The 25,338-nt window shown below is 40.9% G+C and overlaps 1 protein-coding gene across 4 annotated transcripts in view; it reads left to right on the forward strand.

Moving 5' to 3' along the window:
- The window catches only part of dhx57 (DEAH (Asp-Glu-Ala-Asp/His) box polypeptide 57), a 122,503-nt gene that overhangs the window by 27,357 nt on the left and 69,808 nt on the right, over positions 1-25,338 (forward strand). For all 4 annotated transcript variants that reach the window (XM_043696379.2, XM_043696377.2, XM_087991551.1 and 1 more), the window contains exons 5-9: positions 2,700-3,484; positions 5,512-5,696; positions 10,579-10,700; positions 13,398-13,593; positions 20,202-20,326. In XM_043696379.2, coding sequence (XP_043552314.2) covers positions 2,700-3,484; positions 5,512-5,696; positions 10,579-10,700; positions 13,398-13,593; positions 20,202-20,326 — 1,413 coding nt within the window. The remainder of the gene's footprint in view (positions 1-2,699; positions 3,485-5,511; positions 5,697-10,578; positions 10,701-13,397; positions 13,594-20,201; positions 20,327-25,338) is intronic.

Consider the following 25,338-nt stretch of genomic DNA (forward strand, 5'->3'; position numbering starts at 1 on the left):
ATAGTAAAGGTTTTCAACTAAAGTTTTGTAGAAGCTGCAATTAGTTCTGCTTTTACTCCAAATAAGCTAGAAAGTGCCATGTATATTCAGCAAGTTATGCAGCATTTCTAGGAGAAAAAGTCCAAGTTCATGAGCCAAATTTCTTTACTGGAGTTGGGATCTGAATGTCTGGAATACATCTGGGTTCCAACCCCACACTGTATGAAAAATAGACCTTGATGCAGTATTTTCTAATATATTCAGAAGTGTTATCTCACACAACTGTGCAGCTTTTTCTCCACGACCAAATTACCCGTGGTACTTTTCGACTATTATCCACCACCAAATCACCAGTGTTTCTAATTAATCAAATCACATGCAATGTCCAGCTAGGGCAGTGCATGTGATGCAAATTTTAAAGAAAAGACCAATTGATATTCCAAAGATGTGCAGGTTAGGTGGATTGACCACGCTGCAGTTGTCCGTAGTGACCAGGGATGTGCAGATTAGGTGGATTAACCATGGTAAATGTGGGGTTATGAGATATGGTGGGCTGGGTCTAGATATGATTCTCTTCAGAGAATAGATGCAAACTTGAGGGGCTGGACGATCTCCTTCCATACTGAAGGGGTTCTATGACTCTATGATAGCCGGGGGTAAGTTGACAATCCAGTTAAGGATGGTATGGGCACCTGATGCTGGAGAGTAGGGAAAGGAAAGAGACCATTGAAAATCGAGACATATTCTCAGCACTTGTGGATATCTTAGAATTCAAGATATCCACAATTGGCAGACATTGTGGAAAAAGACTGCTGTTTCTCTCTTTAAGGAGATAAAGTTTTCCATTTATATCATGCTTTTCAGGATCATTGGACAGATCATAGTACTTTATAGCCAAGAAAGTATTTTGGATGTATAATCACTGTTGTAAAAGGACTACAGAGAGATTACAGCATGCACAGAGGCCATTCAGCCTATCACGTCTTTACCAGCTGAATAAACCAGCAGCCCATTCTAATCCTATTTTTCATCACTTTGTCCACAGCCTTGCAGGTTACATTATTTCAGATGCATATTCAAATTCCCTTTAAATGGTTGATGATTTCTGCATCAACCACACAAACTGGGAAATGGATTCCAGACCCTCTGGGTGAAAAAGGTTTTGCTTGCGTTTCCTCTATTCCTTCCATCATTTACCTGAAATGTCTGCTTTCTGGGAATTGATATCTCTGCTAGGGGAAACAGGTCATCTTTGTTTACTTTATCCAGGCCCCTCATTATTCTGTACACCTCCACTAACTTCCCTTTCTCTGCACTAATGAAAACAACCTTAGCCCATCTAATCTTTCCTCATAGGTGTAAATGTCTGTCACTGGCAATATTCTTATAAATGTACTTTCTCAAGCAATTATGGCCTTCCTGCAGTGTGTTTGCCAGAACTTAGAAGGTAGACAGGCAGGAGGCTGGAAGAACACAGCAAGCCAGGCATCATCAGGAGGTAGGGAAGTCGATGTTACAGGTGTAATAATTCTTCAGGATTGGGGGTTGCTGTAAGGGGAGCTGCAGATAAAGGGGGTGGGGGCAGGGTGGTGAGGTGGGGATAGGTGAAGACAGTTGGTCAAATGGGAGGAATGAATCAGGTAGTTGGCTGGGAGATAGGAAGGGAGGGGGATGTGGCAGGAAAGGGAGTCAGGAGAAGGGAAGCGAGATTCATTGAAAATGAAGAACTCAATATTGAGTTCTCCGGGCTGGAGGCTGTTCAGGTGGAAGATAAGGTGTTCCTCCAATTTGCAGTTTGATTCGTTGTGGCAATGGAGGAGGCCAAGGATGGTCATGTCAGAAAGGGAGTGGGAAGGGGAATTAAAATGGGCGGTGACTGGGAGGTCCAGTCACCCCCTGTGGGCCCAGCTGAGATGCTCAGCGAACTGTTCTGTAAGTTTGCATTTGGTCTCCCTGAGCCCCCTGGATTTCAGCATCTGCAGTTTTGTTTGTCGCTAACCAAGAACTTAGAAGGTAGACAATGTGATGGCCAATTGCACTCAACAACCTCCCTCCAAGAGCAATGTGATAATAACCACATCACATCATCTGTTGTAATTTTGTGAAGGATTACATAGTGAACAGGTCTCCTAAGAAAACTCCTCCTCCCACCCCCCCTCTCTTTTCTCCCCTCCCCCCCCCCCCCCCCACCCCCGCCAAATATCTTGATTGAAGATAGACTGTGGAGATCCTTTGAACCTGCTCAAGGAGGCAGATGAGGCCTTTGTTTAATGTCTCATCTGAAAGAAGGAACCTCCAACAGTGCAATGTTCCCTCCAGCAATAGACTGGATCATCAGCCTAATATTTGTACACTGGTGTGGCATTTGAACCCAGAGTCTTGTGACTTGGCGATGAGAGCACCATCAGTTGAGCCATAGCAAACATGCTGCCTGACCTGCAGAGTATTTCCTGTTTTATTTCCAGCATTTACAGTTTTTTTTTGTGTGGTTTTATATTTGGATTATTTAGTAACAAAGTTTAATAGCTATTTAAATAACTAGTTTTAGCTCAAATGCATCAGGTGTTTACCATGACAATGTAACTTGTACTGTTCTTATTGCACTGAAAAAGTATGACTATTGCAAGAGTTTTGGATAATATATTGTGTTAGAGAGACATTTTATATTGCATATACTCAATAAACTCAACAAATAAAGTAATGTGCTTATTTTACTTTAGGTTTGGTTTTCATGCAGAACATTGCAAAGCAGCTCTCAAGATGTATGATGGAGATGTAGGAACATCTTTGGAACAACTGTTGCAACTGTGCCTTAGGGAAAAGTTCAAAGATAGAATCAAGGCCTCTCCCAGATCTGGTAATATTAGCTTGGAGGATTGTGTGGAGCGGAGGCAAGAAGAAGCACTGGTTCTTAGCTCCATATATGAGAGCAAATTCTCTGAACGTATTCAAAACCGGGTCTGGACTATTGAATTGGCACTTGCATTCTTGACGCAGAGACTTAATAAATCTACAAGATGTGAGACTGCAGACGTGGCTGTGAAAGACGTTTGTCAGTATTATCTCAAAGGCGGTTGCTGTTTTGGGTCAAGATGTAAGTTCAGACATGAGCTCCCTTCAAAGAGAGAAAGGAAAGAGGATAGCCATTTGCGTTGTGACAGCAATGCACTCCTGTACATGCTTGAGATCCGATTTCCGCCTGATAATAAATATCCGTATGAGGCCCCACTTTTAGCCTTCTCTTCGACTAATGACTGCCTGCCTCAAGCTTGCCGTTTGCACATAACTGAACATCTCTATGGAGAGGCCTTGCTAGCTGCAAAAACTCAAGAACCAGTGGTTCACACTTTGATCATGTGTTTGGAAAATGAAGTGAAAATGAATGAACTGCTTCTTGAAACTGCCCATAAGTACAGTGTGCCTCCTGTTCCACACACTCTCTTGACTGAACAAACTAATGGTGAACAAACACCTCGTAAATATCCTCTTGATCAGCAACTGGCAGGTATTATTGTGACCTATGATCCTCGAGATATTTTGTGGTATCCATTTCCACTCTGAAAAGTTTAATTGCAGACTAAGGAAAGTATACGTTATGACTTGTTGGTTTAGGACTAACTTCTTCAGTATTGATCAAGTTAATCTATTGAATAGCATGGTACTTCTTGCAGTGCAAGTTGGAACATGAATTTTGCCTCGTTTAAAATACAGGCTGCTGAGGGAACAGTACAGCATGCAAATCCTGCACGGGATTCAGTGTTAGAGGTTGGGAAGATGCTGAGTGGATTGTTTATATTTTGTTTTAGATAACAAAAAGTAACTTTGTGTAACAATTTGAACACAATTTACTTTTCGTTTGTGACTCTTCGAGATGTTTCTTGTGGATGAATTTTTTTTTACTTTATCATTCTCACTAAATTATTTTGGTGATGCAGTTGCATAGTTATAGTATTTTCTGCATTTGTGTTGACAGCAGGTGTATTTGGAATTGTACAGAAGCAGAGTTCATCAATATCTTCATTATTTATTGACCTGCCAATAAATTTAAAGTCACAATACACAATAAAGCATTAATTTCATAGATAGCATTATTTAATTTGACACAAGGCCACAGGCATAAGTTAACAAGAACAGTTTTTTTCGCAATAACTAATGCACACTTCTAAACTCAAAGCCCTAAACACACATTCCATAGATTAGTGACATTGCAGCTAGTCATTTCTGTCACAAGTGCACAAAGCCAGAATATTTTAACCAGGCAGTTACTATTCATTTTATTTCTCAATCTCAAATTTAAATTTACAATTGATATAATGTTCGCTATAATAATATCTTTCCCTGGGGCAATTAAGGATGGACAATAAATGCTGGCATAAGTATCCTATGAATAAATTTTAAACAAAACTCCACTGTACTTTTTCCCCCATACCAAAGTCCTATCTGGCTACAAGGCTGCTGCTCTCATTAGATACTGGTTTAACCAGAGTGTCACCAAGCCTTAGTCAAGGGGATACGTTGTGAAGTAGAGTTCTTCATAGTAACCTCACATGGTCTGGCATTTGTATACATTACTGCAACAATCTGCATCGCAAACTGGCTATCTCGCCAACTCAGTTAAATGACCCCCTTTTCCCCCCCATATAGTTGCTGGTGAGGAAAAGCAGCCTTAAAATAGAAATTCCTTGCTTGTTTTAAAGTGTTTCATTACCTCAGGGTTTTTCTGGATCCTAGTTAGTGCTGTACTTCTTCCTTTCTCTCCCACCTCCCAGCCACAACACTTGCATCCAGATGACTAGTTTGCTCACTTACTTTGCTACTCACTCAGTTGATTGTTCACTGCAACTCCAACCACTGTTTCTCTCCTGTGTCTTGCTGCTAATAGGTTCAGCATATGAGAAAATCTGTGATTCGCGGATCAACTCCTCAATTCTGTCCGTCCTACTGATGGATGACTCTCCTCTAATTAATTGAACCCATGATTGAATTTTCCCTAGTGATTTCGGGGGGTGACTTTGCCCACTGACCCATTTAGTTTGGGTACTGATGCCATTCATCACCTTGGCATGTTATGACGTATTTTGGAACGAATTAAGCATTTTTGAAGTATTGTTCCCATGAGCAATGTGCAAAACCTAGCAGCTAACCTGCAAACATCAAGCTTCCAGAAATACTAATTAGATTATTGACTAAAACATTTGCTCTTGTGATGGTGGTTGAGGACTAAGTATTGGTAATGACACCTGCAAGAAACATCTTTGGCTGCCTTTGATTCTTTTACATCCACAGGTAAAGTTACAAGAGCAGTTTATTGTCTCATCTGAAAGACAGCAGTTCCAACAGTGCAGTACTCCGTTATTGCTGAAATGGGAGTATCAGCTCAAGTTTCTGATCTAAACCTTGAATCCAAAGCCCATTTGACTTGGAGCCAGGAGTGCTATCTCTGAACTAGAGGTAGTGCTTGGCTTTGGTATGGTTTTCATAGTTCAGGTTTTGCCTTTTATAACTGACATAGTTCATGTTTTGTAATTGCAGTTAAACCTGATATTGGAGCAGAATTGGATGATGATGACTTACAGGAAGAAGAGCCTGAGGCTGTGATTATGGAAACGGAGAGTTATGTGTATCTTAAGAAGAAACAGTTGAAGAAGTATAACTGGAAACTAGAGAATGTATATAAGGAAAACCAAAAACTCTGTAAACAATTTCAAGCAAAACAGGTAACTTCATCCATGTTCCAGTTTTATTTGAGAGAGACAAGAGTGTAATGTTATGTCATGGTTAATAGTGGTGTATTTTAATCTTTTTCTCATAAGTATTAGGCACGAAATATTGTGAATTTTAATTGGCTAAAGGAACTGCTTCTTTAATAAAAGTACGGACAATCAGTAAAATGGAATTTCCTTTTGCGTGACCTTTTAAAATATTTAATAGCAATGACTGCTTCTACAATTCAAAGTTAGCATTCTCATATCATGGTATGAGAAAATTCAGCTGAAGACACAAAGAAATTGGTTCATGTTATATTCAAGCACCAACTTGTATTTATATAACTCCTTTCACATAAAATATTTTCACATCCCAGGACAATTTTGATTCCAAATTTGACCCTGACACCATTTGAATAGGTGATCAAACACTTGGTCAAAGAGTTTTAAGTAGCATTTTAAAGTTGGGAACATAGGCAGAGCACATTGAGGTGATATGTCTGGCAGCTGTTGACTGAACGAACAATGCAAATTGTGGCTGCAAGAGGATTTTATAGAACAGTATGTAAATAGTCCAAGTTGGGAAGGGGCCATACTGGACCTGGGGTTGGGGAATGAGCCCGGTTGATGTTTCAGTAGGGGATTACTTTGGGAATACTGATCACAATTCTGAGTTTTAGAATACTCATGGGCAAAGATGAGAGTGGTCTGAAAGGAAGAGTGCTAAATTGGGGGAAGGCCAATGAGACCAAAATTCGGCAGGAGCTGGAGAATGTAGATGTCATATACATAGACTTTAGTAAGGCATTTGATTAGGTTCCCCATGTTGGGCTGATGGAGAAGGTGAAGTCGCATGGGGTCCAGGGTGTTCTAGCTAGATGGATAGAGAACTGGCTGGGCAACAGGAGACAGTAGTAGTGGAAGGGAATTTCTTAAAATGGAGACCTGTGACCAGTGGTGTCCCACAGGGATCTGAGCTGGGACCACTGTTGTTTGTGATATACACAAATGATTTGGAGGGAGGTATAGGTGGTCTGATTAGCAAGTTTGCAGATGACACCAAGATTGGTGGAGTAGCAGATAGTGAAGGGGACTGTCAGAGAATACAACAAAATAAAGATAGATTAGAGAGTTGGGCAGAGAAAAGGCAGATGGAGTTCAATCCGGACAAATGCAAGATGATTCATTTGGAAGATTCAATTCCAGAGCAAACTATACACTAAATGGAAAAGTCCTGGGGAAAATTGTTGTGGGTGTTCAGGTCCATAGTTCCCTGAAGGTGGCAATGCAGGTCAACAGAGTGGTCAAGAAAGCATACTGCATGTTTTCCTTCTTCAGACGGGATGTTGAGTGCAAGACTTGGCAGATCATGGTACAGTTGTATAAGACTTTGATTCGGCCACATTTGGAATAATGTGTATAGTTCAGGTTGCCACATTAACAAAAGGATGTGGATGCTTTGGAGAGGGTGCAGAGGAGGTTCACCAGGATGTTGCCTGGTAGGGAGTGTGCTAGCTATAAAGAGAGGTTGAGTAGATTAGCATTATTTGTATTAGAAAGATGGAGGTTGAGGGGGACCTGATTGAGGTCTACAAAGCCACAAGAGGTGCAGACAAGGTGGATAGCAAGAAGCTTTTTCCCCAGAGTCGGGGACTCAATTATTTACGATCACAAGCTCAAAGTGAGAGGGAAAATGTTTAGGGGAGATATGTCTGTAAAGTTCTTTACACAGGGTGATGGGTGCCTGGATCGCTTTACCAGCAGAGGTGGTAAAAGCGGGCACGATAGTGAAGTTTAAAATGTATCCAGACAGATACATGAATGGGTAGGGAGGAAAGGGATACAGATCTTTAGAAAATAGGTGACAGATTTACATTGAGGATCTGGATTGGTGCAGGCTTGGAGGGCTGAAAGGCCTGTTCCTGTGCTGTAATTTTCTTTGCTCTTTATAATTAAGAAAATTTGTGATTCTTGGCTGTGTAAGTAGTGCATTGAGTATCTTGGATGGAGTTATAGAATGAGTATGCAAATAAGGTAGCCATACTAACTATTCACAAGCTTCTTAGTTAGGCCTCACCTGGAACCTTGTGTATAATTCTGGACACCCTCGTGAGGAAGGTTGGCCAAGGCCCTAGAAAGAGTACAGAGGATGTTTACCAGTATGTTACCAAGGTTGAGGGATCTCCATTTATGTAGAGAGCTAGCGGAAACTGGAATTGGTCTCCTTTTAGAGAAGAACATGTTATTGGATGTCTAATAGAAGCTTTCAGAAATGAGGAATTTTGATAGAGCTTGTGATAAGAAAGTACTTCCTCATGAGTGTGCCATACATCCTAGGTTCAAAATAATTGCCTAAAGATTTACTGGGGGATATAGTAGAATTTTATTTTTACACAAGGTTGTTAAGATCCTGACTGTGCTACCCTGAAAGGATTGTGGAATCAGGTTTTCTAGGAATCATTTAAGAGGCAATTAGATATGAAGAAAACTAAGTTGCAGCATGATAGGGAAAAATGCTGCACAAGGGATTAGATTAAATGGCTTTATTCTAAGACCCCACAGATACGATTATCTGGCTGATTTCCTGATGTTCTGTAAGATTCCATGATCTACTGTTGTATAAGCCGAGCTGCAGTGTTAATGGGCAATGTTACAAATGTGAAAAAAGCAATTGTATGGGATTTGGAAGCTTAACTCAAGATCATATAGGGCACCAGCCTTGCTAAGGTTCAACCAAGGATAGTAGCTAGGGAGAGGGGTGGGCTCATTTGTTAGTGAATCTGCAGACCTGATGGGCTGGAGGGTAAGGAAGCGAGTTGGGAGAGACCAGGAGGCCACAGGATGTTGTAGAAACAGGGAAGTTGCAAGGGAGTTGTGGAGAGACGAGGAGGCTGCACTGTGGAGAAGAAGCGGGTGACTGCCTAGGGTTCCATTTGGGGGGGGTGGAACGGAGAAAATGGAGTTGCTGCAAGCTGATGACGAGAAACTGATGGGGAAGTTGCAGGAGTTGGCAGAGAGGGAGGCTGCAATGGGAGAGGGAGGCTGCGAAGAAGAGAGGACAGTTGACATCAAAGGAACATTTTGCTGACTAGGACTGGGAAAACTTGAAATCATGGAGCTAATTAATTACTTGCAAATGAATGTGGTATGTCATCAGAGAATCATAGAATCCCTACAGTGTGGAAACAGACCCTTTGGCCCAACCAGTCCACACACACTCTCCAAAAGAGTAACCCACCAAAATCCGTTCCCCTACCCTATTACTCTACATTTACCCCTGACTAATGCACCTAACCTACACATCCCTAAACACTATGCGCAATTCTAGCATGGCCAATCCATATAACTTGCATATCTTTGGATTGTGGGAGGATACCAGAGCACCCAGAGGAAACCCTCACAGACACCGAGAATGTGCAAACTCCATACGGACAGTCGCCGAGGCTGGAATCAAACTGGGGTCCCTGGTGCTGTGAGGCAGCAGTGCTAACCACTGAGCCATTGTGCTGCCCTGCTGTGTTGAGCTTAAGACTGTATGTGTCCAGGTGCTACATGGAGAGAAATGTAGTGGATGCTATTGTAATATACACTGTCAATTGTTAAATTTGAATCTGAGTTTGAGAGATTTTAAGATGCTATAAAAGAGTAGAAAATGCCCAGTGGAAGAATTTGCTATGGAATGCTTTAGCTGTGACCTCACCCATCTGGAAGGTGTGTTTAGAGTGTTTTTTTGCCACTCCTGTATTATAAAACACTGGGTGTCGCACACAGCCCAGTTTTAGAGTGATGGCTTTGTGTATTTGCCAGTTATTGTCTTTTGGCAATTTAAATACTGTGGTGGACAAGAAATTAATGCTTTCTTTGTGTGTTGTGGCTTTAAATTTAGTGGATTGTTGATAATTAATTAGGATATTAATGAATCCTTCCAATTCTACTTCAGTGAACATCCAAACAGTTTATGCATCAACAAAAAATACAAAAGGTATTGTTCATAGAATCCCTACAGTTTGGAAACAGGCCATTTGACCCAAAAGGTTCACACCAGCCCTCTGAAGAGCATCCCACCCAGACCCATCCCCTTGCCCTATCTCTGTAATCCTGCATTTCCCATGGCTAATCCACCTAGCCAGCACATCTTTGGACATCTTTGGAGGAAACTCTCTCAGACATGGGGAGAATGTGCAAACTCCACACAGAAAGTTGTCGGAGGGTGGAATCAAACCTGGGTCCCTGGTGCTGTGAAGCAGCTGTGCTATCCACTGAACCACTGGTGTGACTTTATCACCTAATAAAAAAGGAGTTAGTGAGATTGGAAAAAGTAGCCCCTGAAAAGCAAAAGGTAACGCTTGATAAAATCTTAGGAGCACTGGGCAAAGAAAATTATTTAAGTTGGGCTTTGCGTGACACCCAGTGTTTTATGATGTAGGAATGGAAAAAAGCCATTGCAGAGATTCTCTAGGTATGATTGGATATGTTAGATTAAATATCAGCATGTTTTAGAGCAATAGGACCATATTTAAAATTATGCAGAATCGTACAGAATAGACAGATATTTTCAAGTAGTTTAGGGGTCAAGAAAAAGCAATATCATTGTAAGTAGATGTAAATAGAAAATTTGGAACATAGAGCTGGAGAATCATCTTGGGGAAATTGATAGGCTATGGGATTCACTTTGAGTTAATGATTGAAGCAGAAGAGATTTCAGTGTTCAAGATTCAGTTGGACAGAAAAATTATTGAATGTATATAAGAATAAGGATGATAAGTGTGATCAGAATTATTTGCTCAATTGGAGAGTAAGTACTGATATAAACCAGTTCAGTGAATTGGCTTGTTTCCTGTTGAGTTCTGTGTCATCTATAAGATCTATTCTCTGAAATGTATTACTCTTTCAGTCTTCCAGACAATATCAGGCAATGTTCCAGGAAAGGAAGAAACTTCCAGCGTTTCGTGAGAGAGAGACAATCTTGAATTTACTGAACAAGGCCCAAGTCCTGGTGGTGAGTGGTATGACAGGGTAAGTTTAAGGGAAGGGCATATTGGGATGTTTGATTACTTTTATGTTTGCATAAATTAATCAGCAGCATCTGATGGTTCAAGTATGGACATCATAGGAGTAGTAATATTTGGTCATTACCTATAGCAGATTACAACATGGTAGTAATTTGACCACAAAAAATGTGAAATAAATTGAGCATTGTTGCCCGTTCCATATTTCCCTTGAGAATATGATGGAAAAACTTGAATACACTTTGAATATGATGGAATATATTCAACTTGAGTGGATATGTTTTCAGCAACTCTCAAAAAGCTCTGTACCATCTAGGACAAAGCAGACTGATTGTTTGGCTTTTACTACCTTGAATATCCACTACATCCACCACCTGTGTACTTTGGCCACAGAGTGCACAATCTTCAGATTGCACTGTAGCAATTTGCCAAGACCTCATAAATAACCTGTCCAAAACTCTTGACTAACAGACTCATTGGAACACCATTATCTCCAAATCCACACAAATCACATATCATCTTGACTTGGATCTATATAGCTGTTCCCTGAGTCAAAATGCTGAATCCCTTGCCTAACAGCACTGTTGAAGAACCTTTTTATTAGACACTCTAAAGCAGTTCAACAAGACTGCTCACTACCAACTCTCCGGGACCGAGAGTAAATACTGCGTTTGCTGAACAAATTAATCCCAGAACAAATTAATTTTTAGAAGTCCTTGATAACAGTGGTTGCTATGATCCTCAACTTACTTTGTTTCAAGTTTCAGACTCTGCCTCCGATTGTTTGTCAGTACTCACCGTATTTTGTTAAAGCAATGGAAGTATTTGAAGTTAAGGCTGTGTTTTTTTCATATTCATTCGTAGGATTTGGGCGTCACTGGTTGGGCCAGCTTTTGTTGTCAGTCCCTAGTTGCCTTTGAGAATGTGATAGTGAGCTGTCTCGCCTGAAGACCCAATATCCTTGAATATTGAGCTGGCAATCCTTCCCCCTCCCTCAACCATGTTTCAGCAATAGCAATAACATAGCCCAATTAGTGCTCTCAACCCTCTGCCTTGTTTATTAGATTCCTTGCCATTAAACTTTGTCAAACCCCCTTGTGCCTGAACAGGCCTGTAATTTCTCTGCCTTCCTTACTCATTTGTTATCTCTTCTCATTTTGGCTGTGCAGCTCCTCTTGCTGAACATTCAGGATCCCATCCCACCCCACCCCACAGCAACAGCAAACCTCCCTGTAAGGGTCCAGGTCCCAGTCCGCTTCAGGTGCAATCCATCCACCTTGGTCCCACTGCCCCAAAAAACAGTCCCAATGTCCCAGAAATCTAAAACCCTCCCTTTTACACCATCTCTGCAGCCTTGCATTCATCAGGATCACCTCCTATTTCCGTATTCACAAGTACATGGCACCAGAGAGTGCTACCTTTTGGGTCCTGAGTTTTAATCTACTTCCTAGCTCATAAAGTTCTGCTTTAAACTCTTCACCCCTTTTTCTACTCATGTTGTTGGTACGAATACGTACCACAGTCTCTCTCTGTTTACACCGCCCCACCCCACCCCCTTCATTCAGCCAAACAGCTGTTCAGTGACATCGACCCCGGCATCAGGGAGGCAACATACTATCCTAGAGTCTTTTCCCCGGTTTGTTCCTCTTACAATTGAAACTCCAACCACTATAGTCTTGCCTTTCTTCTTTCTTACCTCGTGTGTAGCAGACCCATCCATGTGCCATGAAGCTGGTTCACATTGCTTTTCCATGCACAGTCATCTTTTCCAATGGTATCTAAAACTGAATGTTTACTAAAAAGGGGGGATGGGCACAGGAAACTCATACAGTACATGCCTTCCTCTGCTCTGTCTGGTGGTCACCCATGCCCTTTCTGCCTGTTCATTCTTCCCCAGCAGTGTGACCACCTCACTGTGCCGTTTGCAAATACTCAACATTGCGATGCTCCAAGATAAAGTTGCCTGCAGCTCCAGCTCCAGAATGCAGTTAGCCAGTAGCTGTAGCTAGACACGCCCTGCATATATGACTACCGGGAGCAACTAAAGCTTCCATGATTTGACACATAACAGAGAAGATGCATATCACAGGTGCAAGCTCTGCTGCCACAACTCCCCTTAAGCCCCTTAGTTACTTCCCTTTTTAAAAAATATTCATTATGTATATATGAAAATACTGTACTTCCCTTACCCTACTTGTATTAATTATATTACTTCATTATATTGGCCCTGACTTTGACTTATTCTTGTTGTTTCACAGTTAATCCCTCCTTCAGAAAAAAATATGCATTTTAAAATCACAAACCAATTAATCCACCACTTCCCTGTGATGTCACTTTGTTTTGTTTTCCCAATCAGCAGTCCCTGCAGCTGTTAAACTAGGGCAACCCTCTCAATTTATCATGTTGCTGCCTTCCTTTCTGTGCTGAGTTGAAGCTGATGTCCTGGATCTGAAATGATTGACCTCCAATAACCACAACCATCATTCTTTGTATAATGACGCATTAGCTATTTAATGTATTAATGAATTATTCAGAATTCAAAATGTTTTTGTGCTTTTTGTTGGATGATTAATTTTCCACAAACATGCAGTTTCTTAACCCTTATTCTGCTCAAATATAGATGAAGCTATTCATTTGCATTACCACAGCCTTGGAAAGTTCAAAAGATTTGGAAATAAGTCATTTTAATTTCAAATTTCCTCAGATGTGGAAAGACAACACAGATTCCTCAGTTTATCCTGGATGATTCTCTTAATGGTCCTCCGGCAATGGTTGCCAACATCGTATGTACTCAACCTCGAAGGATTTCTGCTATTTCTGTAGCTGAGCGTGTAGCCAAGGAACGGATCGAGAGGCTAGGAGGTAGCGTAGGATACCAGATTAGACTTGAAAGTATGAAGGTTGGTATATATTTAGCAAATAAGTAATGTTTTCAGTCTTTCTTCCCAGGTATGTTTGGATATTGCAGTTGGACAAAGAATGCTAGTTTGCTGTTGATGTGTAGAGAACCATTTAAATGTGGAGACTTTCTTATGTATTTCTTTGACCAGGTAGCTTCATAAATCGTAGTTTTTTAGATCGGTGCTGCTATTTGCTGACCAATGGGAGGCACTGTCCTTCTTATTAGTTTGTCAGCCGTACAAACTGCTACTTCAGAGAAGTGCTGCCACAATTGCATAACAGCCTCTCTATGTAACCACTCAAATGGGACCTCTCAGTAGTCACAGTCTATTCATGAGTGCCTCAGTGCCAACTGAAGTTCAGACTTGCCCTTCCTGATGATCTGTTTGATGTTATCTGAAACAAGCCCCATTTTCTTAATTGCTGCCTTCGCCTCTGTTGCTGTCAGTCTAATTGCTGTACTGCCTCTTCAATGAAGTATACGTTTACACATGCCTTCAGATAACCTCGCTGAATAGTTATACAGTCACAGTCAGATGTACAGCATGGAAACAGACTCTTCGGTCCAACTCCTCCATGCTGACCAGATATCCCAACTCAATCTAGTCGCACCTGCCAGCACCCGGCCCATATCCCTCCAAACCCTTCCTATTCATATACCCATCCAGATCCCTCTTAAATGTTGCAATTGTATCAGCCTCACCACTTCCTCTGGCAGCTCGTACCACTCTGTGTGGAAAAAGTTGCCCCTTAAGTCTCTTTTATATCCTTCTCCTCTCACCCTAAACCTAAGTCCTCTAGTTCTGGACTCTTCCATCCCAGGGAAAAGACTTTGTCTATTTATCCTATCCATGCTCCTCCTGATTTTATAAACCTCTATAAGGTCACTCCTCAGCCTCTGATGCTCCAGGGAAAACAGCCCCAGCCTGTTCAGTCTCTCCCTACAGCTCAAATCCTCCAACCCTGGCAACATCCTTGTAAATCTTTTCTGAACCCTTTAGGAAGGAAACCAGGATTGCACGCAATATTCCCACAGTGGCCTAATCACTGTCCTGTACAGCCATAATATGACCTCCCAACTCCTGTACTCAATACTCTGACCAATAAAGGAAAGCATACCAAATGCCTTCTTCACTATCCTATCTACCTGCACTCCAAGATCTCTTTGTTCGGTAACACTCCCCAGGATCTTGCCCTCAAGTGTATAAGTTCTGCTAAGGTTTGCTTTCCCAAAATGCAGCACCTCAGTTATCTAAATTAAACTCCATCTGCCACTTCTCAGCCCAGTGGCTCATCTGATCAAGATCCTATTGTAATCTGAGGTTGACCCTCTTTGCTGTTCACTACGCCTCCAATTTTGGTGTCATCTGCAAACCTACTAACTGTACCTCTTATACTCGCAACCAAATTATTTATGTAAATGATTAAAAGTAGCCGTCCCAGCACCGATTCTTGTGACACTCCACTGGTCACAGGTCTCCAGTGTGAACAACAACCCTCCACCACCAACCTCTGTCTTCTACCTTTGAGCCAATTCTGTATCCAAATGGCTAGTTCTGCCTGTATTCCATGAGACCTAACCTTGCTAACCTGTCTCTCATGGGGAACCTTGTCAAACGCCTTTCTGAAGTCCACGTAGATGACGTCCACCGTTCTGTCCTCCTCAATCGTCTTTGTTACTTCAAAAAATTCAATTAAGTTTGAGACATGATTTCCCATGCACAAAGCCATGTTGACTATCCGTAATCAGTCCTTGCCTTTCCAAATACAGGTACATCCTGTTCCTCAGGATTCCCTCCAACAATGTGCCCACCACTGACGTCAGGCTCACTGGTCAATAGTTCCCTGGCTTGTCCTTACCACCTTTTTTAAACAGTGGCACCATATTAGCCAACCTCCAGTCTTCATCCTCGGGATCATTCTTCTAAACCACGTCTGATCCCTGTCCATGGCTTGCACATCCTTCTTTAGATCTGGCATCCAGAATTGTTCACCATATTCCAAGTGCCGTCTGACCAGTGCCTTCTGCAGAATGAGAGGTACATTTCTGCTTTTGTATTCTAGTGTCCCAAAGTGTGTAGTAATGTGTTATTTTTACCTCTTTGTATTTTGTCTTGAGTATATGAGGGCAAAACTTTAATACAAGAAAACACTTAGATCTCAAGAAAATTACTTAGAATGGGAGAATACTAAGTTGGGCTGCCTTTTTAGTGTATAGTTGAGATTTCGTATTTGAACAGAAGTAAAAATCCTGTGTTAAATATAAAGCACATTAAAAATGATATCTGGGTTCGGATACATATGCAGTTATGGGTTTGAGAATTTTGTCCTATTGGCATGCCCATGATTGAAAGATTTTTGCCCTCGGTGGCTCAGTGGTTAGCACTGCTGCCTCATAGCGCCAGGGACCTGGTTCAATTCCAGCCTCGGGTGACTGGCTGTGTGGAGTTTGCGCATTCTCCCCATAGCTGCATGATCCTCTGGGTGCTCCTTTCCTCCTACAATCCAAGGAAATGCAGGTTAGGTGAGTTGGCTATGCTACATTGTCCATTATGTTCAGGGATCTGTAGTTGGGTGCATTAGTCAGGGGTAAATGTAGAGTAATAAGGTAGGGCAATGGGTTTGGGTGGGTTACTCTTCGCAGGGTCAGTGTGGACTTGTTGGGCCGAAGGGCCTGTTTCCACAGGTCGGGATTCTATGATTTTATGAAAGGCTTCCTCTAAACATTTCAATCTCAATACAATTCCTAGGAGCGCTCTGAGATTGATCAAAGGGAGATTGATTCCTCCTCACTCTTCTCTACCTTCTAGATGCAGAATCGGTGTTCAAACCCATGTCCAAAGACTGTGTGTCTTTGTAAAATGCTTGTGATAAAACACTCAGTTCATGCTATGAAGAATTATAATGCAAACTGTTCTGTTGTTAACCAAATTACACAATGTCTGTATAGTGCAACTGATCGTTTCTATGCTGACTCTTCTTAGTATTTCAGAAATTATTTTGAATCTGAGATTTAAGATGTAATTGAGTTAACTATTCAATTGAAGTATACATTTTAATCGTACATTGAATAAAACCAACTCTTTTGCATCCTAGTTTTAATTTCAGCCATTTGGTCAGAGTTGAGAATCTATGGAGAGATCTCCTAGAAGGCAGAGTGAATGTCACCAGAAAGAGCAATCAACCTAGGCTTGGTTAGATGGCAAACATCATAGACTTGTTGCAGATGGGCTCCAGTAGGTGTGTGAGGATTGTATAAGACAGGCGAGCATGGCATACTTGGACAGCAGGTCACCTGGCAGGAGTAGCTACAAGCCGTAACTCCAGTCTAAATTGATTGACTGTTCCAAATATTTATCATTTACAAATAAAAATAAACTATTGACTGTTTTATTTGTTCTAGATTTTCCCTTTCTTCTCTTTTTGGTATGGTCTCAATATTCTACATTTGTTTAAATTAAAAATCTACGGTTTCTTTATTTACAAATCTATCTTGCACTTCTGTGATGATCACTATTGAATTCTAATCTTTCTGGACTATACGCAGGTAGATAGGATAGTGAAGAAGGTGTTTGGTATGCTTTCTTTTATTGGTCAGAATATTGAGTACAGGAGTTGGGAGGTCATATTGCGGCTGTACAGGAATTAATTAGGTTACTGTTAGATATTGCGTGCAGTTCTGGTCTCCTTCCTATTGGAAAGATGTTGTGAAACTTGAAAGGGTTCAGAAAAGATTTAGATTAGATTACTTAGTGTGGAAACAGGCCCTTCAGCCCAACAAGTCCACACCGACCCACCGAAGCGCAACCCACCCATTCCCCTACATTTACCCCTTTTTACCTAACGCAATGGGCAATTTAGCATAGCCAATTCACCTGAATTGCACATCTTTGGACTGTGGGAGGAAACCGGAGCACCCGGAGGAAACCCACACAGACACGGGGAGAATGTGCAAACTCCACACAGTCAGTCGCCTGAGTCGGGAATTGAACCCGGGTCTCTGGCACTGAGAGGCAGCAGTGCTAACCACTATGCCACCGTGCCGCCCCACGGGTATTGCCAGGGTTGGAGGATTTGAGCTATAGGGAGAGGCTGAATAGGCTGGGGCTATTTTCCCTGGAGCGTCAAGAGGTTGAGGGGGTGTCCTTTTAGAGGTGTACAAGTGGTGGAGGCTGGTACAATTGCAACATTTAAAAGGCATTTGGATGGGTAAATGAATAGGAAGGGTTTGGAGGGATATGGGCCGGGTGCTGGCAGGTGGGACTAGATTGGGTTGGGATATCTGGTCGGCGTGGACAGGTTGGACCAAAGGTTCTGTTTCCATGCTGTACATCTGACTCCAAGGTTAAATCAATGTAATCTTTCCTCATCCATTTTGTGCTGGGATTATGTTGTTTTTAACTCTTAATTGTTTATGCTTTACTATCCTGCCTTGGTCATTGCAAGTATATCAATGATTGATTATGCCAAGATCCTTTACTAAGTCCCTATGTTCTAATTTATTCTAATCATTGTACACTTTTGTCCCAAATGTTAACTATTTTAATATTTCATTTGTTATTGATATTTATTTGCCTTTATAGTCTCTTTTGAAATATTAATCCTAATCTTTTTGTAACTCTCTAGCATATTGTTTTGCTACATGGCCTTGTCATAGAGTCAAACAGCATGGAAACAGACCCTTCTGTCCAACTCCTCCAGGCCCACCAAGTTTCCCAAACTAAACTAGTCCCACTTGCTGGCATTTGACCCATATTCTTCTAAACCTTCCCTATTCAATAGCTATCCAAATCTCTTTTAAATATTGTAACAGTGCCTGCTTTTACCACTTCCTCCAGCAGTTCTTTCCACACATGAACCAGCCTCTGTGGAAAAGGTTGGCCCTTGGGTCCCTTTTAAATCTTTCTCTTTTTAGTTTAAAATTTAGCCCTCTAGTATGGAATTCCCCAACCCGTGGGGGAAAAACCTTTGCTATTCACCTTTTCTGTACCCCTCATGATTTTATAAACCTCTACAAAGTTACCCCTCAATTTCCTATGCTCCAGTGAAAAATATCCCAGCCTATCTAGCCTCATAACTCAAATCTTCCAATCCCAATAAACATCCTTGTAAGTCTTTTCTGCACCCTCTCCAATTTAATAATACACTTCCTATAGCTGGGCAACCAGAATTGTACACCATACTCCAACAATGGCCTCACCAATGTCCAGTGCAACCACAACATGCTGTCCCAACTCCTAAATTGTTTCTGCACTTTAAGCAAATATGATCAAATGTAGTATTAAAAATGAGAAATAATGGGATCCATTCAGTGATTTTAATAAAACTCAACTGAACATTCTGGCATCGCATATCTTGAGTATTTTCAGTTTATTTTAAATCCATGGAGAGAACCCCCCGCCCCCCCCCCCAGCAATGCTGCCAGACCTGGTGAGTATTTCCAGCAGTTTGTTAGGTTTTGGATTATCTTTATATTAGACAGTGCCCTTACCATTTTCATGTCCTACCCTGGATTCTGTGACTTTTAATTTATCTAACAATCCTTTTTATGTAGAAGTTTCTGTAAGTGCTCCAAAAGTCCAAATTGTATTTCAGGGATCAGACTACGTTGTCTGTAGTGTCTATTCAGATGCCCTAGCGATTTGCCTATCATATCATATATATTGTTAACTCTTTGCTGGCTCTGACTGTATTACATTATTATTGTAAGCATATTCCTCTAGTACAGTATGCAGTTTAAAGTAGATTCTATTTTTACTAAGTACTGATGTTGACTGATAACTTTCTCAAGCAATCTTTTTGTACTTTAAATTTATTTTATCACTAATCCTACAAAGTCTCAATAGTGTTTAACAGTTTGTTGTTCACAGTAAAAGTACTTTTTTGTTTTTTACCTGCTTTGCTGCAGCTTCTTCAAATACATTCATTTTGCCCAAGGAATATGCTAATGTTCAGTTTTGTTTACTGCCTCTAATTGTAATGGAACCCTCAGCACCCAGATATCAAACATAAATTGTAAGATGTCTATGTCCTTTGATGAAAAGCTGTAAAACTGATCCACTTTGATTTATTTTATATTTTCAATCTCATGAACACTCATTATACTCGCTCTTGTTCTAATTCCTTTCTACCTGGATGTGTGTCAGCTGTACTGAATCTCTTGTCTCCGAGTCAAAAGATTCTGGGTGCAAGTCTCACTCCAGGGGTCAAGCACAAATCAAAACCAACACTCCCACACTATAACATGGAAGCACTGCTCCACTGGAAGTGCTATTTTTCAGCTAAGATTGAGATTCTTTCTACTTAGTTGGGAGCATGTAAAAGATTCCACAATTTACAATTGTGCTCTATTTCCCCCCACTTGATCAAATGTTTTGTCCTTTTATTTGAACATGTAGAAATTCTGCACAGTCACCATTATAGATTTAAAAGTGATGTATTTTTCTCTACTGGAGATAATTTTCAACACTATTACCTGCTTAATTTATTGTTTTTATTCCCGCATTTTCATCAATTTGTGTGCATTTAGAAACATTTAGGATTTCTACTCCTCAATCTCAAATATGCATTGGTGTATCTTACAAACTCATTTTGATTATGTTTTCAGACTTCCTCTACTAGATTGCTTTACTGCACTGCAGGAGTGCTGCTCAGACGACTGGAGGCAGACCCAGATCTCCAAGGCGTGTCCCATGTTATTGTAGATGAAGTTCATGAAAGAACAGAGGAAAGGTGATTCTGTTTTGCACATTGGAGCAGCTCATTGTGAATTTCAGTGCAGTTCAGTATCATGCATGAAGTCACCAAAGTGGAAAAGCATTTTGGAATGATGATCAGCTCAGACTTTTAAAACAAAAGTGCTTGTGGAAAAAGTGAAAGAAAGTAAGGAGTCATAGTTTTGAACTCATGAAGTTTAAATAGTAGGCCACTGAGTCTTGATTTAAAGCGATTGTAAGGAGGCAGAACATATTTGGAATTTAGAAAGAACAAAGAAAGGACTTCTCGGAAGTGTCTTAGCCTAGCTGATCATTATAGAATAAGGAGAGGCAAGAATAATTGCAATAGATGGAAACTGAGAGTGGATTGAATAGTGTTGGGGCGGAATGACTAAATAAATGACTCAACACATGGATTCCACTTCCAGCAACCAAGAGTTTATTGAAATTACACCAGTGGGGAGAAACCTCTGGGGGTCAGAAACTTCTTCAATAAACCAAGACATACATTCTTAGACATTTGTTTTCAGCCTGCCTTTAGCAATTACATGCCAATCATATTATTAATTAATTACATACATGTCCAATCAAATTAATCATGTGACTGCATTGTCCATGATGGACACCCTTATGGACTACCCTCTCTTTCATGACCTCATGATATTTACGCCCTTATCGTTATCCTTGGGGTTTTCACAATGCATTCCAGTCCTGCTGATTTCTGCACCTGTTATTTAATCCTCCCTGCTAATAGTGTGGGGCCCTTCCTTAGTGTCTAACACTGAGTTGTCCATAGGACTTTTAGTAGAATCTCCTTAGTGCTTATTGCGTCTTTTTTTAAGTTATATGTCAAAGTCTATAACTAATTTGAAATCAATTACTACGATTATCTGGAAATCTTAACTACAGTAAATCTCTTTGAGCTGAATCTCAAACCTTTAAATTAGCTCGGTATGGAATTTTTCTGTTAGTAAATACAAGGGTGTCCAAGAACAATATGTCATGGAGCCAACAAAAAAAAGCAGCCCTCACTGGAGCTGGTAATGAGACAAGTTTAATAAATGACGTCAGTAAAAGGCCCCCAGGAAGTAGTGATCATAACATGATCAAATTTGATATTCAGTTTGAGTGTGAGTCACTTGAATCAGAAACACCTTAAATAAAGGGAATGACAGTGAGCTGAGGACAGAGTTAGCTAAAGTGGACTGGGCAGATACATTAGCAAGAAAGTCAGTAAGCAAGCAGTGACTGATTATTTAAGGAGGTAATTAATGATTCTTATCAAAAATATACATCCTAGTAAGGAGAAAAGATTCTGAGAAGTACAAAAGAATATAAAGTTGAAAGAAAAAGGAAGAAGGCAAAAGTCAGTGATAGCCTCAACGACTGGGGTAAATTGAGAATCCAGCAAAGAAGGATTAAGAAGATATTAAAGAGAAAAAATAAACTGCGAGGGCAAACCAGTGAGGAATATAAAAAGGAAAAGAGAAATGAACATAAAAAATGAATCTGGCGAGAACATTTTTGGGGGATAAAGGAAATGGCAGAGGAGTTAAACAAATATTTTGCATGAGTTAATACAGTGGGAGCTTATTTGAATACTAAAGATTACAGGGGAGGAATGAAGTACCATCACCATCAATAGAGAAGTATTATTTAGACAAACTAATAGGGCTGAAGACAGAAGTCCCTGGCCCTGATAATTTGCATCCAATTATCCTATTGGAAGTAGCTGCTGAGCTAGTAGATGCATTGTTTGCATTTTTCCAAAATTCTTTAGATTCTGGAGTAGTAGGGATCAGTGCTGGAACTGCAAGTGTTTACAGTATATATTAATGACTCTAAGAAAGGAAGTGATGAACTGTCGCCAAATTTGCAGACGACACAAAAATAGGTGGAAAGTAAAGTTGTGAGATGGATCCAAACAGTTTAGAGAGATTTATGGGTTAAGTAAATGGGCAAAAAGTTCTCAAATGGAGAATAATGTGGGAAAATGGGAAGTTGTTCATTACGAAAGGGAAAACAGAAGGATAGTTTTATTTAAATGGAGAAAAAAGCAGGAGAAAACTGCAACACAAAGGACTTGGTGGTACTTGTGCATGAATCACAGAATGCTATCACGCAGGTGCAGCAATAATCAGGAAGGCTAATGGAATGTTGGTCCTTATTTCAAGGGGTTTGGAATATAAGTTTAGGGAAGTCTTACTGCAATTGTACAAGATGCTAGTGAGACCATGTGGAGTACTGAGAGCAGTTTTGATCCCTTTAATTAAGGAAAGTTATTATTCTATTACTGGCGGTTCAGAGGAGGATCACTAGGATGATCCCTGTCTGGAGGAATTATTTTGTGCACAAGGCTAAACCGGTTGGGTCTCTACTCACTAGAGTTGAGAAGAATGAGAGGTAATCTTATTGAATCATGTGGGGTTGATAGTAAATGCTGAGAGTGTTTCCTCATGAGAAAGTCTACTACTAGAAGGCATAGTCTCAAATTAAAGGATGCTGATTTAAGACTGAGATGAGGAGTTTCTTATCTCGGAGGGTTGAGTGTCTTTGGAACTCCTTGCCACAAAGAGCTGTGGGGATAGAATCCTTGTGTATATTTAAAGCAAAGATAGATTCTAGTGGGATCATGGGGAAAACTCAGGAAAGTGAATGTGACGAATGTCGGATCAGCCATGATTCTAATAAATGTCAGCAGGCTGGAGTAGCCAAATGGTTGACTCCTTTTTCCTGTCGTCTTATGGGTATCTTTCAGTAGTGACTTGTGTAATACAGAGAACCTGAGTTGCTCTGTGTTCTCGAGTGTGTTTCCCCAGAGAATGGCAGACTCCTGATCTGAATTAGAATTTTGGGTTCCAGAAGGAAGCAGGAGCACATGCTTCACGGTATTTCTCCCCTTTTCCTAAGGAATTAATGCCAAACTGAGTAACAAGATGTTTAGATCAACTAAGAACACTTTTTATACAATTAGTTCCAATGAATGAAGTTGGGAATCAATGAGTAAAGAGACCAAATGATTTACTATTTTTTAATCTTAGGGCTAGATGAAACCATCTTGATCAAAAACAAGTTAGTTTATGATATAGCTCTTTATCTCCACCTTGTGGAGATAATAAAAAAGCTCATGCTTTCACTTATGGTATTTTACTTAATCTTGTTCATGAGAGTTGTGGATATGACAACGTGTTTGGAAATTAGGCTGAACCCTATTAGATCCAACAGGTGAGGTGGTGCTCAGTTTTCATGGCATCTTCTATTGATCAAGAGCTTTTAAAAGCTTGATACCTGCACATCTCCCTCCTACCCTACCTAGTTGTTTTTTGGTCATCCTGTATTAGACCATTCAATGTTCCTTTAGGACCTCTTCTCTATTTACTTCCATAACACTAACCTCAACTGCTTCAATTTCTACCTGTCCCAATGCATTGCCAATGATGCTACCTTTTCCTGGCCTCATAGCCAGTCATTTAAAAGGGAGGCACCTTGTGGATCTCAAACAACAGCATAGCAAATGTATAATAATGAGTCCGAGCTTCACCTTTCTATTAGTACTCCACTTACTTGTCCAACATCAAATCATTAATGAACAACAACTTCTTCTTCCAACTTCAAATAACTTTGTTTCTGTCAATTTTATTTGGTTCTAGAGATAAACCGTGTCGTCTCTAGTTGTACCCAGCTCTCAGATTATATATTCTAGATCTGTCCTTAAAAATCTGTCCTTAAAAAATGTGTTGCTGGAAAAGCGCAGCAGGTCAGGCACCATCAAAGGAGAAGGAGAATCGACGTTTCGGGCATAAGCCCTTCCTGCTGTGCTTTTCTAGCAACACATTTTTAGGCTCTGATCCCTAGCATCTGCAGTTCCTCACTTTCTCCTGAAAAATCTGTCAACCTCACTAATGTCCTTCAGGGAAGGAAATCTACCATCCTTACCTAGTCTGACCTACATGTGACTTGGGACCACCGGCAATGTAGTTAGCTCTCAACTGCCCTCTGAAATGGGCTAGCAAGCCACTCAGTTATATCAATCACTACACAGTCTCACCAAATAAATGAAATGAAAAGACCAGTTGACATCAACCCAGGCACTGGAAACGACAATGGCAGAAACAGCCCTGTTGATCCTGCAAAATCCCTCTTACCAACATCTGGGGGCTGGTGCCAGAATTGGGACAGCTGTCTCAGACTAGTCAAGCAATAGCCTGACATTGTCTGTAGGGTCTGATTCTGTGAGTATGACTGTGTTCCAGATATCACCATTACTATACTTCGATATGTCCTCCCACCAGGATACAGACCCAGCAGAGATGGTGGCACTGTGGTATACAGATGGGAGGTATGCAACTTTGAGTCTGGACCCCCTGAAGTCTCATGGCTTCAGGTTAAACATGGGCAAGGAAATTTCATGTTAATTACCACATACTGTCCTCCCTTGGCTGATGAATCAATACTCCTCCACGTTGAATGACACTTGGAGAAAGCACTGAAGGTGGCAAGGGCCAAAATGTGCTCTAGGGTCAGGATCTCATTGCCCACTGCCAAGAGTGGCTCAGCAGCAACATTACTGATCAAGCTGGCTGGGCCCTTTCCATCATAGCTGCTAGACTGGATCTGCAGCAGGCAGTGAGGGAACCAACACGAGGGAAAAACATACTTGGCCTCACCCTTACCCTTACCAATCTGCTGTTTGCAGATACATCTATCCATGACAGTATCAGTCAGATGACCACTGTACAGTCCTTTTAGAGATTAATTTCTAGCTACACACTGAAAATACCTTCTATCATGTTGTGTGGTGCTATCACTGTGCTAAATGGAACAGACTTTGAACAGGTCTAGCAACTCAGGACTTAGCATTCATGAGGTGCTGTGGGCCATCAACAGCAGAATTATACTCCAGCACAACCTGTAACCTCATGGTCCGGCATATCTCCAATTCAACCATTACCATTAAGCCAGGGAATCAACCCTAATTCAGTGGAAAGTGCAGGAGGGCATACCTGAATATGAGGTGTCAACCTGATG

Source organism: Chiloscyllium plagiosum, unplaced genomic scaffold (assembly GCF_037043375.1).
Source record: "Chiloscyllium plagiosum isolate Xiang-an unplaced genomic scaffold, Cpla_swu_hap1 HiC_scaffold_10, whole genome shotgun sequence".
Classification (NCBI taxonomy): Eukaryota; Metazoa; Chordata; class Chondrichthyes; order Orectolobiformes; family Hemiscylliidae; genus Chiloscyllium; species Chiloscyllium plagiosum.